The 13295-nt window shown below is 41.4% G+C and overlaps 1 protein-coding gene across 1 annotated transcript in view; it reads right to left on the reverse strand.

Moving 5' to 3' along the window:
• Positions 1 to 10238: 10238 nt before the first annotated feature.
• LOC142372046 (Na(+)/H(+) exchange regulatory cofactor NHE-RF2) overlaps positions 10239 to 13295 on the reverse strand; it is a 33451-nt gene continuing 30394 nt past the window's right edge. The window contains exons 6-7 of the mRNA XM_075454820.1: positions 13085 to 13203; positions 10239 to 12972 (exon numbers count right to left, since the gene is read on the reverse strand). Of these exons, the coding sequence (XP_075310935.1) occupies positions 12808 to 12972; positions 13085 to 13203 (284 nt within the window). The 3' untranslated portion in view covers positions 10239 to 12807. The remainder of the gene's footprint in view (positions 12973 to 13084; positions 13204 to 13295) is intronic.

A 13295-nucleotide genomic window follows, 5' to 3' on the forward strand; every position in this document is an offset into this window, starting at 1 on the left:
TGTTGAACTCAACTGAACATTGTTATTATGCAGCGATGGGGGTTTCTATGGCATGAACCCATCACTGTAGAAAAAAGGGGGAAAAAAAAGATCTACAGTGATCTAAACCGCGTTGCGTGCCGTGCACACTTGCCTCACAGACATGATAATTAGCACTGCCACACGCAACCTCAATGCTGTAATGACTGAGATGATACAGATGTGAAACAGAGACAATACTCATCATATCAGGACTTTCAGTCTTGGTGAAACAGGAGCCAAATAAAGCTGGTATGAAACTGTAAAATTAATGCCATCTCTTTCAACATTTCTACCCATTCCAGTTTATGGAGAGCGAACTCTGGTGCATAATGTTCTGAAGTTTTTCCCGCTGGCAGCTAAGCCAGTGGTATTTGTAAAACGGGGCTAAAGAAATGCTTTCTACTTTCTTGTCCTCAAGGCCATACTCTGTTCTTTATGGTTCTGTAGAATATTATCAGCTCAGTGTAATACGTGGTGAGATGTAAGCATAGCTGTAAATGTTCCCACTGTGTGCACATTTCTGGAAATATACAGGACGTGCACATTGCAACACTGACCTAAGTACAGTGTGGGCTACCAATTTCCACTGAGGATTGTGGATGATTTTGTGGAGTCATGGTGACCTATGTCATCTTAAGTTATAGTAGTTCATCGAGTTATAGTTCATTGAGAAATATTCTCCACAGTATGTTCTGCTCTGTTGTCACAGGTCAAAGTACAGCCCCTCTGTAAATATGGATGCACATACTGTCTGTACAGATTTAAACCGGTTTTCCATGTGTCGTTTTCACATTATGAGCCACGTATGAGAGGATATCTATACACAATGGATGGGCTGCATGTGCGTGAGCATTTGTACTGGTGCATGTGTCAGCCGGTCACAGGGGACGTTCGGCTGAGTGACCATCTTTGACAGTGACTCAGACAGTAAGTATCTCTAATCTGGGCCGCAGGATCTGGGAAAGAATATCAACTCCCACTTGGTCATCATGATGAGTCAGATCCAATTATGCAATAATTAATGGAAAAATAGTTTAAGAGATAGAAAGAAATTCAGAAGACTGAGAAAGAGCTGCTAGCTGATCAAAAAGGTATCAACATTTCCTTGTTTTATTACACCAACACTGGCCTCGAGCATATTCTTATAAAACAGCAACAGCTTTTCCTCTCCCTGCAGAGAGATACACGTTCACATGGAGGCCTGAGAGAATATTCTTCTGCTCTCATACGCTGTGAAACCCCGCCGTTGCCTTGCCCATGGGTATTTGGACAAAAAGCTCTTAAGGACATGAGGTTCTCTGAACACACAATTTCACTGGCAGAGCAGGGATCTGAAACTATTCAGTCTTCTTTTACCACGTCCGGATAAAACTTTGAGTCTGTTTTGTTGACCTGCCTGGCCACAACTATCACAGTTGAGACATTGCTAAACTTTCAAACCAATATGTAAAGAATATGTTCAGATTTGTTATCATAGAATTATCTATGGCAGTGGTTATAACCTGACTTGCAATATAGTTTGTTGTACAGAACTTTAAAACAAGTGCTTCAGAAATAATGGCCAATCTTCACCCGATAAGATGCCACATGCTCTACAAACTTGGCATGTGGTAAGCAAAAAGTAGTGCATAGAGGCTGTACACAACGCAGTTTGAAATAGCCCATCATGCATTATGGCTTGCAAATACAGATCCACAGAGCGTGTTAACGCTGACATCCTGAGTTCATTATCAGTTGGAGTTCTATTCACTAGCAAAGCAAATCTGAAGCAATCTTTTGAAAAGGAATGTGAAACAGACACGTCTTCATAGACTGGTTTAAAGGGCAAAAAATACCATGTGAAATATGTACCAGTCATATTAAAAGCTTTAGTTCAGTCTCAACAGTAAACATACAATGTACTGTAGCTTGCTATAGTAGAAATAGTTGCAAGCTACCACAGGAGAGCATCTTTGTCTGTGGCTCTTAAAACAATTGTTTTACTGACATTTCTTTCACTTTTTTTCAGTTGCTTATAATGGGGAATGTCGATTAATAGATGGTATAATGAAGATTAATATATAGTCATAGTTGCATTCCATGCCTATGTAGGTAGTTACAGTGAAACCAAAAAGCCCAAGGGTGCACATGTCAGTGTTTCAGAGATAGTTATGAATTTCAACATGTTATTGACCAAAATAAGCAAATGTATGGGTCCATTACCTCAGATTGGGAGTGTACATCTCTGTTCGGCATTTATTAATGTCACACATATCTATGAATATCCAGTGTATAATTATGAAGCAAAACTGCATTCAAGACAGCCTGAAATGCATCAGCATATAGCTACCTGTATCCTCTAGTAAATACTCTACATATTACTCACTATATTGTGCGTAAGTGAACAATCCCAACACAGCCATAATGACCATCCAGCTGGCTCATGAGGTAAGGCAGAGTCTGTCTTTCCACCACATTCATCAACTGAATTTCCAGGAAACTTTGTACAGATATTTGGTGGTCTGGCAGATGATTCCTACATATTTTGCTAACCACCTTTCTTTTTATAGAATTGCAACAGCACATGAAAAACTTTATTATTTTGGTTTATAATCAAGTATTTGTCAAATTAAAATCTTTCCACAGTGTCAGCTGCACTTTCTGTTTGGTGCTAATAGCATTTAGCATGTAGTCAAAGCACAACGGAAAGGACAAGTGATACTACGCTCAAAGATGGTTCCCATTTGCTGGGAAGAGTTGCTCACTGGAAAATGGTCATCCTTTTTCACAATTTGGGAACCTCCAAGTGTGGAGAACTGTTTCTGCGGTTGAAAGCATGTGTTCAAGACTTGGAATAAAATTTTTATTTTTTTTACTATTTTAAGCAGATTGGTTCTCAACAGTTTGGGAATCTCCAGCAGAATTGGCATGTTTTCCAGAAGGGGCAGAAGCAGCAACCCGTTAACGCTTCATCCATTTCATCATCCTCATCTCCACCCTGTGTTAGCTTCCTTGGATATCCCCCCCCCCCCATCTACTCCTGACCCAATCCTGGGACATTTGAGGTCATGACTTTTCTACACCTCATCCATGATGAACCATGTCCCTGGAAACCAGTCCAGAACATGATCATTAAGTCCAATAAAAGACAGCAAGTCTTAGCCCAACTCAAAACAGACAGCTGAGAGGCTCCGAATGGATCCACTTGACTTTGACTGGTCTGTCCTTATTTTTTTCCTTCCTACGCTCTCTCCTCTCTCTCCTTCTCTCCTACCTCTCTGGTATTTATGTGTTGGCAGTTGCCATGGAGACAGGACACACAAACACTGTGGCTGTAGACAGGAAGTACTGTGGAACCACAATGGCGTCACTGCGGCTCTGCACTCGCTCTCCTCTCTCTGTCTGTCTGCGCCAGGCAACTTGCATGCTATTATCCTTAGCAAGCTATACGGAGACCGCACTACTCTTTCTTTCTCTCATTTCTCTCAATATTATTAGCATTGCTTTTTCAGCTGTTTCTCCCTCTCTTTTCAACTTTGTACCACATTAGCTGCTTTAGTATTTGGAAAATTGCTGTCTGATTTGCGGTGTCTGGAATGCCGGGTGTTAAGTTGATGTGATGAAAAGCTGTTGATCATCAACTTTTTTCAGTGTCCGACCTGTCTGCAGGGCGTTCACTGATGAGAAATGACTCCCACTCCTAAAAACTGGGGCAAGAATGCGTGTGTGTGTGTGTGTGTGTGTGTGGGGGGGTAACAGTATATGTTTCAGAATATTTTTTGAGAGGTGTGGATTCAAGGTTAAAAAGCATCAGTTGTTGTACTAGAAAATATATGTGTCAGGGTGTTGGGTTACTTTGTACACGATCAAGCGAGTCAACAAGTGACTGAGTTCGAGGCAGATATAGCGAGGGCAGAATAAAAGGAATGTGTGTGGTCCTATTGCAGACTCTTACATCAGACAGACACTAGTGTACAGTTCACATCCCTCCTGTTCTCCCTCTGTCTTTTTTACACATCCCAGCTCTAAATATACTCCCCTGGAAAAACCCCTTGAGAAGATACCGCCCTCCTCCACTCAACATGCTAAAAATATCCTGCCAAGACCACCTTTACAACCCCCATCTTCACTCCCCTCGTTCCATTGCTGCCCCTCTCACTTGTTCACTTCTTGCACTCAACACCAGTTCATTATATTACACTAGTCCTAACTCTCTTGTGTGATGTTTAGCTCCCCTGTGTAATGCTTCACCACCTATTCCGTCAATCTGGGCCCCTGTCTGACAGTAATGCCTCCTCCGATTCTCCAGAGCAGCCTACTATTTCTGTACACAGAGAAAACCACTGGTCCTACCATCTCTGCGTCCTTCCAGGCAGTGGAACAAAAATACAGGTAACCAGTTAATTAATCTCCCAGCTGGCAAGATGTAGAGCTGCGTTAGGGTTTGAGTGCTGGTGTAACTGGTGAACAGATGAATTCCCAGGATGTGCAAACACGGAAGAAAGTCAGATTTCTTCAATGGAGAAAAGATGGAAACACTCAAATCAGCTTCATGCTTTATGTTACAGTGATTTCTATGCACTATTCCTATCAGTAGGTGAGGGCATGGGGACTGAGTCTCAGTCATTTGTTTCATAGGAGAAGACATTATGAAGTAAGAAGAATGAACAAATAAACAATTAAAAATGGCCTATTGCATGTATATTTATTCACACTAAAATGAATTTAGAAAATTGTAAAAAGACAAAGTTTGTTCTACACAGTCATAATAACATTACTTTAAATTCATTTAAAAACTCCTTTACACTGATATTGTTTTTCATCTTTACTGCAAATATCATTGGTAGCTACAAAGACATGAATTGCTGACCTTTTACAGTGCAATGAAAAACCTATGCTCCTTTTGAGTTGTCAACTCAACATGTTTAAAAAGAGTTTGGAGGAGGATATGTTTGCTCATATATGAATTTCAGTGGGTGACAGTCCTGAAAAGCAGACCAGTTTAGTTTCTCGATTGCTTTGTTAAGAAGCCATGCTGCTGTAATACACGTAGAAGTAAGAATTGCTACTGTCTCGCTGAAATAAGGAAAACCTTCTCTGAAAGAAAATAAGCAATGTAGATGGCAACATACATTGATTCAAAACAAGAATACTCAAAGTCATATAGAATCAACAGTGCAAATAACCAATGCAATTTGTATGTGAGGTTGAAGTGAGAGTGACTGTTCATTCACTGTGATATTCAGAAGTATTTCTTAGCCCATTACATAATCTTGTCTTTGTTTAATCAATTGATCCCTAAAGGCAAAAAAAAAAGAGAGAAAAAAATGCAGCCAATCGGTATTGGTTTCTGGTCTAGTCCCATGTGTACAGAGATTTCACTGGATGCTCTTAACCAACAAAACCAGTGTAAAAAAGTTCTCAGGCCTGTTACTGCTCTTCCACTCAGTGCTTTGTTTAGTTTGTCATGATCTCAGACAATGTTAGGACAGTGCGATTGTGCTCAAAGTGACTTAATTCCGAAAACAGAAACAATGAAGTGCCAGCTTTAAGAGGTGGAATTATTAACAATGTAAAACAGTCTCATGGAAACTTTGTTCTTTATCTGTGTGAGCACTGGATTACAAAAAGTGTACTGTACTTGAGGGACTGTACATTTTGTTTGTGGTGGTCAACTAGAGAGGAAGCCTATCTGTGACCACATGGTGTTTCTGTTCCTCTCTCCAACGGCTGACATCATATACAGTGACACAGTGCAGAGTGACTTCCTTCAGCTCATTAATCATTTTGTGCTAACAGGCGTACACACTCTCCTCAACTACCCTTTACAGCTCTGCACCACATTCCGTCCTCCCTTGTCAGCTTCTCGGCCCCAACATCAGCCTCTAACACTCTAACACTCCAGCTGGCCTGTCCACTTAGCACTGACCTCTGATCCTCCCTGTCCTGGCTATAAAACCAAAAAAAAAAGAGAAAAAAATCCATTCTAAGCTCTCTCCACCTGCTGCTTGCCTTCATGTAGAAACGTACAGTGAAAGGAAGGGATTGGATTTAAGTGAACAAGCTTTGAATAAGAAAGTGATCAGTCTGATCTTTATCAGGAAAGGCATGTTCTTTTCAACTTTGCTGAGTGATGAATATGTACTTTGGCTTTTCATCCCTCAGTTGCGTTGTGAAACTCAAGAGAGAGAGAGAGAGCGAGAGAGAGAAAAAAAGAACAGAAACAATCCACAGCCGTTAGAGGACAGGTGATATTTCTCATGCCTTATCTCTGCACAGATAAACCTGACAAGAAAGTTCGTTAACTGGGGACTCTGATTGGCTGATCTGAGCTGAACTTCAGCCAGTAGAGGACAAAAAGAGAGTGAAAGGTAGGGAGAGCAGCAGATTTTGCTTGAGCTTATACATTCAGATGATACAGATCATTCCACTCTGTACATTACATTTCAAATACTATTAAATAAGGCCCTTATATTCTGCATCAATACCGAACCTTTGGCAATATACTATCGATTTTAAAGCTAACTGAACTCAGTGAAAGAGAGAGGAGAAGAAGAAGAAAAATAGGGAAAATAAGAGGGTCTTTGCGGTTGTCTATTTTCTGTTTCTCAGTCAGGGTCTACATTGGCTAAAACACAAATTTACTGTGGGATGAGCCATGGTCTGTAGCTGCGTGTAAATCACAGCCTACACAAACATAAACCTGCAGGCTCATTTGTGTAAATAAAGTTAGTCATCTCAACCATGTACAGAAGTCGACTCCACTGAAACAACAGGCAACAAATCTGTAAGAGTACAAGCTTGCGTCGCAGACTACGGACGCAAGAGTAATCATCTGGCCATGTCCTCAAAGAGTCAGTTTTGTTCATCTCAAAACTGGCTGTCCACTCCAAAAGGATTTTGGAAACTTTAAACTGACTGACACAAAATGCAAAGGTTGTTGTGCACTACCAGGTGGCCTTTCTGAATGTGTATGCGCCAGACAGTGTATGAGTGGTTTAGCGAGTTAAGCCAAGGTGTGCACAAACTGGGTGTGTCTCTGTGTATGTTTCCTCTATCCCCACCCACAGTAGGGGTGCTCCTGGGAGAGGGTATGTGCCCACACTTGTGCCCTCTGGCTCCTTGGCTTTCCCACATTTTACACTCCTTTCTAAGTTATCTATCTTTGCACTTTTCATTTCTTTTTGACCTGCAGCTTTCCTTTTTTGTTTCTTTGGTTATTTTCTTCTGGATTTGAACAAATCATGTGGCTCAGTCCCTTCTCTTTGTTTTTTTCTGCCTTCTCGCTCTCTGTCTCTGTGCATGTAGCTGTCCTTATTTGGCTTCTCTTTGAGAGAGTGGGAGAGCGAGTATGAATGTGACTGTGTGTGTGTTTCCTCCTGACTGTGACTCACTGCTTGTCTGACTCACGAGCGCTAACAAAAACACAGTTACCATGGGGACACCCCCCCACTCACCCACCCTCTCCCCCTTCCTGTCAGTCTCTGGTTTCTCTCTTTTCTTGCAGGCATCCCAGGCAGCCCTGGCACTATGAAATGGGTGCTACTTTTGCCGAGGTGTGTTTGGGATACTGAGCAGGATCAAAGGATGGAGAAAAAAAATCAAAACACATAAAAACTAAATAAAAGTAAAGCTGGAAAAAACACAAACTGGTAGAAACAAACACTGAAAACTTAAATCAAGGTCCTGGAGGTTGCAGGACAACAGAAAACCTAGCGTGTAAGACAAGCAATCATCTATCATTAGTAGGAAGTAGAAATGCGTGCGTTGGCTGAGACGGGCTAAACAGAAAGTGCCCACCTGTGGCTCTATTCTCTGCTTCTGTTCTCTTGCTTTTACTGCTCTGAAATTGCAGACTGCTTTGAACTGTGGCTTTCCTTTGATGTGCTGACGTCACTACTCGGCCTTGCCATAACCTCCAGGGAGCTTGATAATGTGGCCACGTGTGGTGTCGCATTTTGACAAAGCTCAGGTAGGACACGAGCTGTATCCAGAAACCTCACGCTACTGAGGTTTGTTCTACTTCCTGGATGCTAAATGCCGGCGGTGTGCCTCCTAGTGGACTGTCAGTAGTACGTTATAATTCAATTTTTGTTTGTGTTTTTACTCTTGTAGTCAGTTTTATGATAAATGTTATAATGGCAATGGAAATGGTAATTGATGTGTTGACACTCAGCACCTGATTGTGGATGTATTTCAGACAGTAGTTAAATGAAAGAAAACATCTCTCGGATGTTGTCATTCAAAGAAATAATCAAAGCCAAAAGAGTTTGACAACATTTTTTTTTCCAAGTTAAGAAATTCATATGAAATAAATTCAGGATATAGCTATATAAGCACATATTGCTCAGAAGTATGTCTATCAATTTTTTCCTCTTGATTCCTAGAACATTGGAGGGGCCGATACTGACTTCTTGAGGGGTGAGGCTTTCAAGCTATTGGGCATGCAATGGATTCAATCAGAAGCTAGAGCAAGCTATGAGAAGTTATCCAGTTTTTGTAGCAGCTGCTAGCATTCACTGCTGTTACAGGAATAACAGTAAAATCACAACTATACTAAACAACAGCAGTCTCCTACAAGTGGAAGTGATAGAAAGCTAATTGCTTTCTATCGCTTTCAACAATGTCAGAAATGCTCTGCTTGCTGTCTGGTAGAGCGAGTAAGCAGCTATTAGGCCACCTAACTCCCCTGTCACTGCTGTTGCTAGGCGACCGCTAACATCCTTGGCTGGGATGGCCAGCGCATGGCACTGCATTTCTATGACAGAGTAAGTGTAAACAGGGCAGACAGTTTTTGTGGGAAAAACTTGAAAATTTAGAGGCACACAGATGAGTTTTTATGGGATTAATAACTGCTTGAACTGGGTGCAAGTTGTTACCTGTACCAGTTAGTGTAGCATGTTAATACTTGAATCTCAGCTGCAGCCTTACTGTGTGGGGTTCCTGAGTTCTCCCTGTGACTGTGTGGGCCGGTGTTCTGGCTACTTTCCACAATCCAAAGACATGCACGTTAGGTTATCTGGCTCTATATGGGCCATAGGTATAATGTATGTGAATGTGCATGGTTGTTTGTCTACCAGAGGCCTGGAAGCCTCAGAGTTGTTCCTAGGACTTCCCTCTTTCTGACAAACATCTTTATTGTTATTCCTGTGAACTGGTGTGCAGTTGGTGAGAGGCTGAGGTAGCTTGTGGCTGTAAAAAGATGGTTGTTGTGGTGTGAGGAGCAGATCTATATAGGGAGTATAGGGAATTACTCACTGAGTCTGGTCCTTTATTTTATTATTTATTTTTTCGTTAGCACAAGTTTCTTGTGTTTACCTTGAATAGGGATGGCTCAGGTAATCCTGAAACATCCCATAGTTAAGCTGCTATAGGCCTAGACTGCTGGGGGGCCTCATCTGTCACACCTTTCCTCACTTTACTCTCTTTATGTATATGTGATATTATTGTGGTCATTAACTCGTGTTTCCCTGTTTCAACAGATATCCTTTGAATGGTGTTACAGTGCCGCCGCCGCTGCGGCCCTCCCCCCCTCCCCCCCTTTCTGTCTTCTCAAACCCCAGCTGGTCGAGGCGGATGGCCACCCTTCCTGAGTCTGGTTCTGCCAGAGGTTTCTTCCTGTTAAAAGGGAGTCGTTTCTCTCCACAGTCGCCTCAGGCACGCTCAGGCCGGGAGATTGGACCGAAAAACAAAAAGTTTTCAGTGCAATCTGTTGGTTTTCTTAGCTAGGAAATTGTTTTTGAATTGGCTCTATATGAACGAATTGGATTATTTTATGAATTATGATTATTATTAATTAATTGAATTCCAATTGGCTTGAATTGGACTTACTATCTAAGTGCCTTGAGATGACATTTGTTGTATTTGGCGCTATATAAATAAAAATGAATTGAATTGAATTGTTGGAGACCTCTCTCAGCTTAGCAGCCACACTGTTGCCTTCAGTTTTGCACATCTTTTCCATATACTCTTTCGGCTCTGATTTTGATTTAGCTGTCCCTTGGGATTGCTCCTTCTATAACTACTGCCTTCTACTGGAGACTGTAAACCACCAGAATGTCCGGTTGTTTCGCCATCACCTGTTTATCAGTCTGGATCTGAAAGTCGCATAGCATTTTAATCACAATATTCAGAAACGTGACTACGTATACATAATGAGTGTATGTTTGTGTGTAACTATCAATAGCATGGTTAAACTGTCTTTTTAGGGGAAGTACATGAAAAGCAGACCAGCTTTTTCCTTATAAAAGGAATACATGAATAGCACACTGGTAAACTTTAAGTACTTTTCTTATGAAAGCTCATTCCTTAAGCAGTGAAATAAAAGTAAAAACAATAGACTAATTCTTAGGCAACTGTGTGTTTAACTTTAAGACTTACTGCAGACAATGGAGACATACATAAAAGACGAGGTAAAATAATGTCCCTGAACCCACTACACACACTGAAATGCACTTCTGACCCCTGCTTAACCTTTGTTTGTCCCCGAAAGCTCACAGCAGCTGGCTAGTGGAGAATTCTGAGAACAGGCTGAAACTGAAACTGTACGCCAACATAATCCTCAGCAAGAGGGAGACAGAGAGGGGGCTGAGGGAGAAAGAGGAAACAGGAGCAAACGAGGGATAGTGTAACAAAAAGACAAATAAAGAGGAGGAATGAAGGGCAAAGTGAGTCAAAACAGCGATCCATCTGCGAGAGAAAAACAGAGCACATAGAGAACAGGAAAGCTGAGGACGGTTCAGTAAAATACAAAATGCAATTGTCACACTTTATTGAAAAATGCAACCTGCATCATATACTGTTTGGTGTTAGTGTATATACATCAGCCACAGTAACAGAGATTGCTTTTGATGCAACTATGAGAGCATACAGAATGAGCCCTGCTGTACGCAGACTGATGTTCACATACGAATGAAGAGACAAAGTGGAAAACTGAGTGAGGGGGTTAAATAAAAAAAAGGGGAGATATAACTCTGATCCACTTCTTGTAATGCACTACATTAACATTGCTTGGATTGCTGCATGTACACCTTCTCAACACACAAACGTGTGTGAACATGTGTATGACAGCTGCCCCTGAATGCAAATAATCCTCAGTAATCTCCATGGCTCCCACAGTCTCTTTCACAAGATCCTCCAGAGCATACTGGAGGATCTTCACTATGAGCTTCCCCGACACTCCCTCCATCCCAAAACCTGCCCGAACACACGTTATAGCTGATCCAATACCTAAACCTTCAGTGGGCAGTTTGCCTCTTATATCCTTTAAGCGCAGAACCCAGCTTCTGTTTATTGAAAAGAATGATACAACATTATAGTAAAAGCTAACCTTCTGGACAAGTTAACTTCCTCCAAGACAGTTTGATCCACTAGTGAAACTCATTTTATCCTATTTTTGTTTTACATTCCATAAAGCAAGACTACACACCTCTTTGACTAATATATTCTGAGAAATTCCCTTTAAATTCCTCTCAGTTATTAAGAGATTAAGATAGAGTGGTACTGTTTACAATTCTAGCTCCTTCATAAATCTTATATAGAAGATAGATACTTAATGCTGACTTATTGATAGCAGGAGACTTGGCCAGCAATTCAATTTTCCTTCCGCATCCTCTTATGAATTCATGAAATACCTTCACATTTAGCTTACTTTCAAATCAAAGTCAAACATTTAAACAGTAACCACATAAAATGTCTTTCACGTTGCTCATAAATCACTGCCTCTCTTATTCTTTTCTCAGCTGCCACTGGGAATATACCGTATCTTCATTGTATCTTGGGGTTTCTTTCCCAAACCACAACGCAAATACTTTTTCTTTATGAGATGATGATGTCTGAGTCACCTTATTTGTTTAGTTCAACTGCTAGAAGGCCTCGCTGTTTATGGTGCAGGTATGCCCTCTGCTGTACACATAAAGCCTTTCAAATTCACCCCTCTTCACCCAAAGAGACTTCAACTTTGTTTCCTCTTGTGCTGCTGTTTCTTTGGAAGTATTTTTCATTTTAGTGGTGCCTCCCTTTGTTATGCATGTGTGCACTGGAGCTCTTTTTAAAGTCAGTGTTAAACAAGTAAGAAAAATGATATTTGAGCAAAGCAGGGGTGATCTGAGGTGGTTCAGCTTCTGCATACGAGCTTACATTGACATTGACTTGCTTAAATCAATACAAAGTACAAACACATGTGGGACACATGATACACAACAATGATCTTCGTCAAATAAGGAGTGCATGGGATGGAGATCGAGTCTCTCAATTAGTTCACAGTGATATTTTGCAAGCTTTGGGCATCCTCTGACTGTTGGGAAAACCTGCCACAACAGCCACAATCTTTGATCTCACAGTGTCCATAAAACTCTTCAAAAGGCAGTCCCCGATGATGGGATACTCTTCATTTATAGCTGTGTATACTTTTTAAATATAAAAATAGTCCTTGAAACAAGTCTTTAATTTTGGAATAGGAGGAATGGGGTCGTTGAAGTGGAGAAAAAGTGATGTGGTCAATTCTCTCATCTGATAGCTGTCAAAGTGTGTGAAGGTTCTTAAAATGTTCCTCATTTTGAGCAGTGTGATTTGAGCAAATTACAGTTTTTTTTGCGGCTATTCATCACTTTCATTATGTTGAGGGAAGAGTCTCTGAGGTGGCTTCCAAATTGAAATCTTCCGTCTTTATCCTCATGTCACATTTAATTCCAGGAACTAAAGGTTGTCTGTTGTATGTGTCATCTTGGTTCTCCATGTGAGAAACGTATCCATTCAGGCTGCAGAGAGCTCTGTCCTTTGGTCTTTGAAGGGTTGGAAAGGAATGAGTTAGAAATTACTGAACAGCTCATATTTCTTCATCCAGTCCATCTGTGGCGCCTTCCTCTTTTCCTTGGCATGGACCTTCATCTTTTCTTCTGCTGCCGTCGCGCTCAACGTCAGGCCCATCTCAGCAAATGGGTCCACGAGCTGGCCGTCCTCGTCATCTGCCAGCTAAAGGGGAGATATCATAGGAAATGGAAAGGGAGGAAGATAAAAGGGTCGTTGGTCTGCACTTTCATGTGGAGGACCAAACATAGCAACATTCGTGAATGCTCACACCCACCTGCGTGCTGTTGCCCAGGCTGCTGATGTTGGAGCGTGTGGACCTGATAGACTGAGTGGTAGAGCTGCCATTGATCTGAGGGTTGGGGGAGCCATTGGATATGGACGGCCCGTCATAATCTGTGAAAAAAAAGCAGTTCACACATGAAGAATATCCTCATGGCTCATAGCTTTCCTTACACACAACTTTAATCTTTACAGCCTTCATACAT

The sequence above is a fragment of the Odontesthes bonariensis genome, chromosome 21 (genome assembly GCF_027942865.1).
Source record: "Odontesthes bonariensis isolate fOdoBon6 chromosome 21, fOdoBon6.hap1, whole genome shotgun sequence".
Classification (NCBI taxonomy): Eukaryota; Metazoa; Chordata; class Actinopteri; order Atheriniformes; family Atherinopsidae; genus Odontesthes; species Odontesthes bonariensis.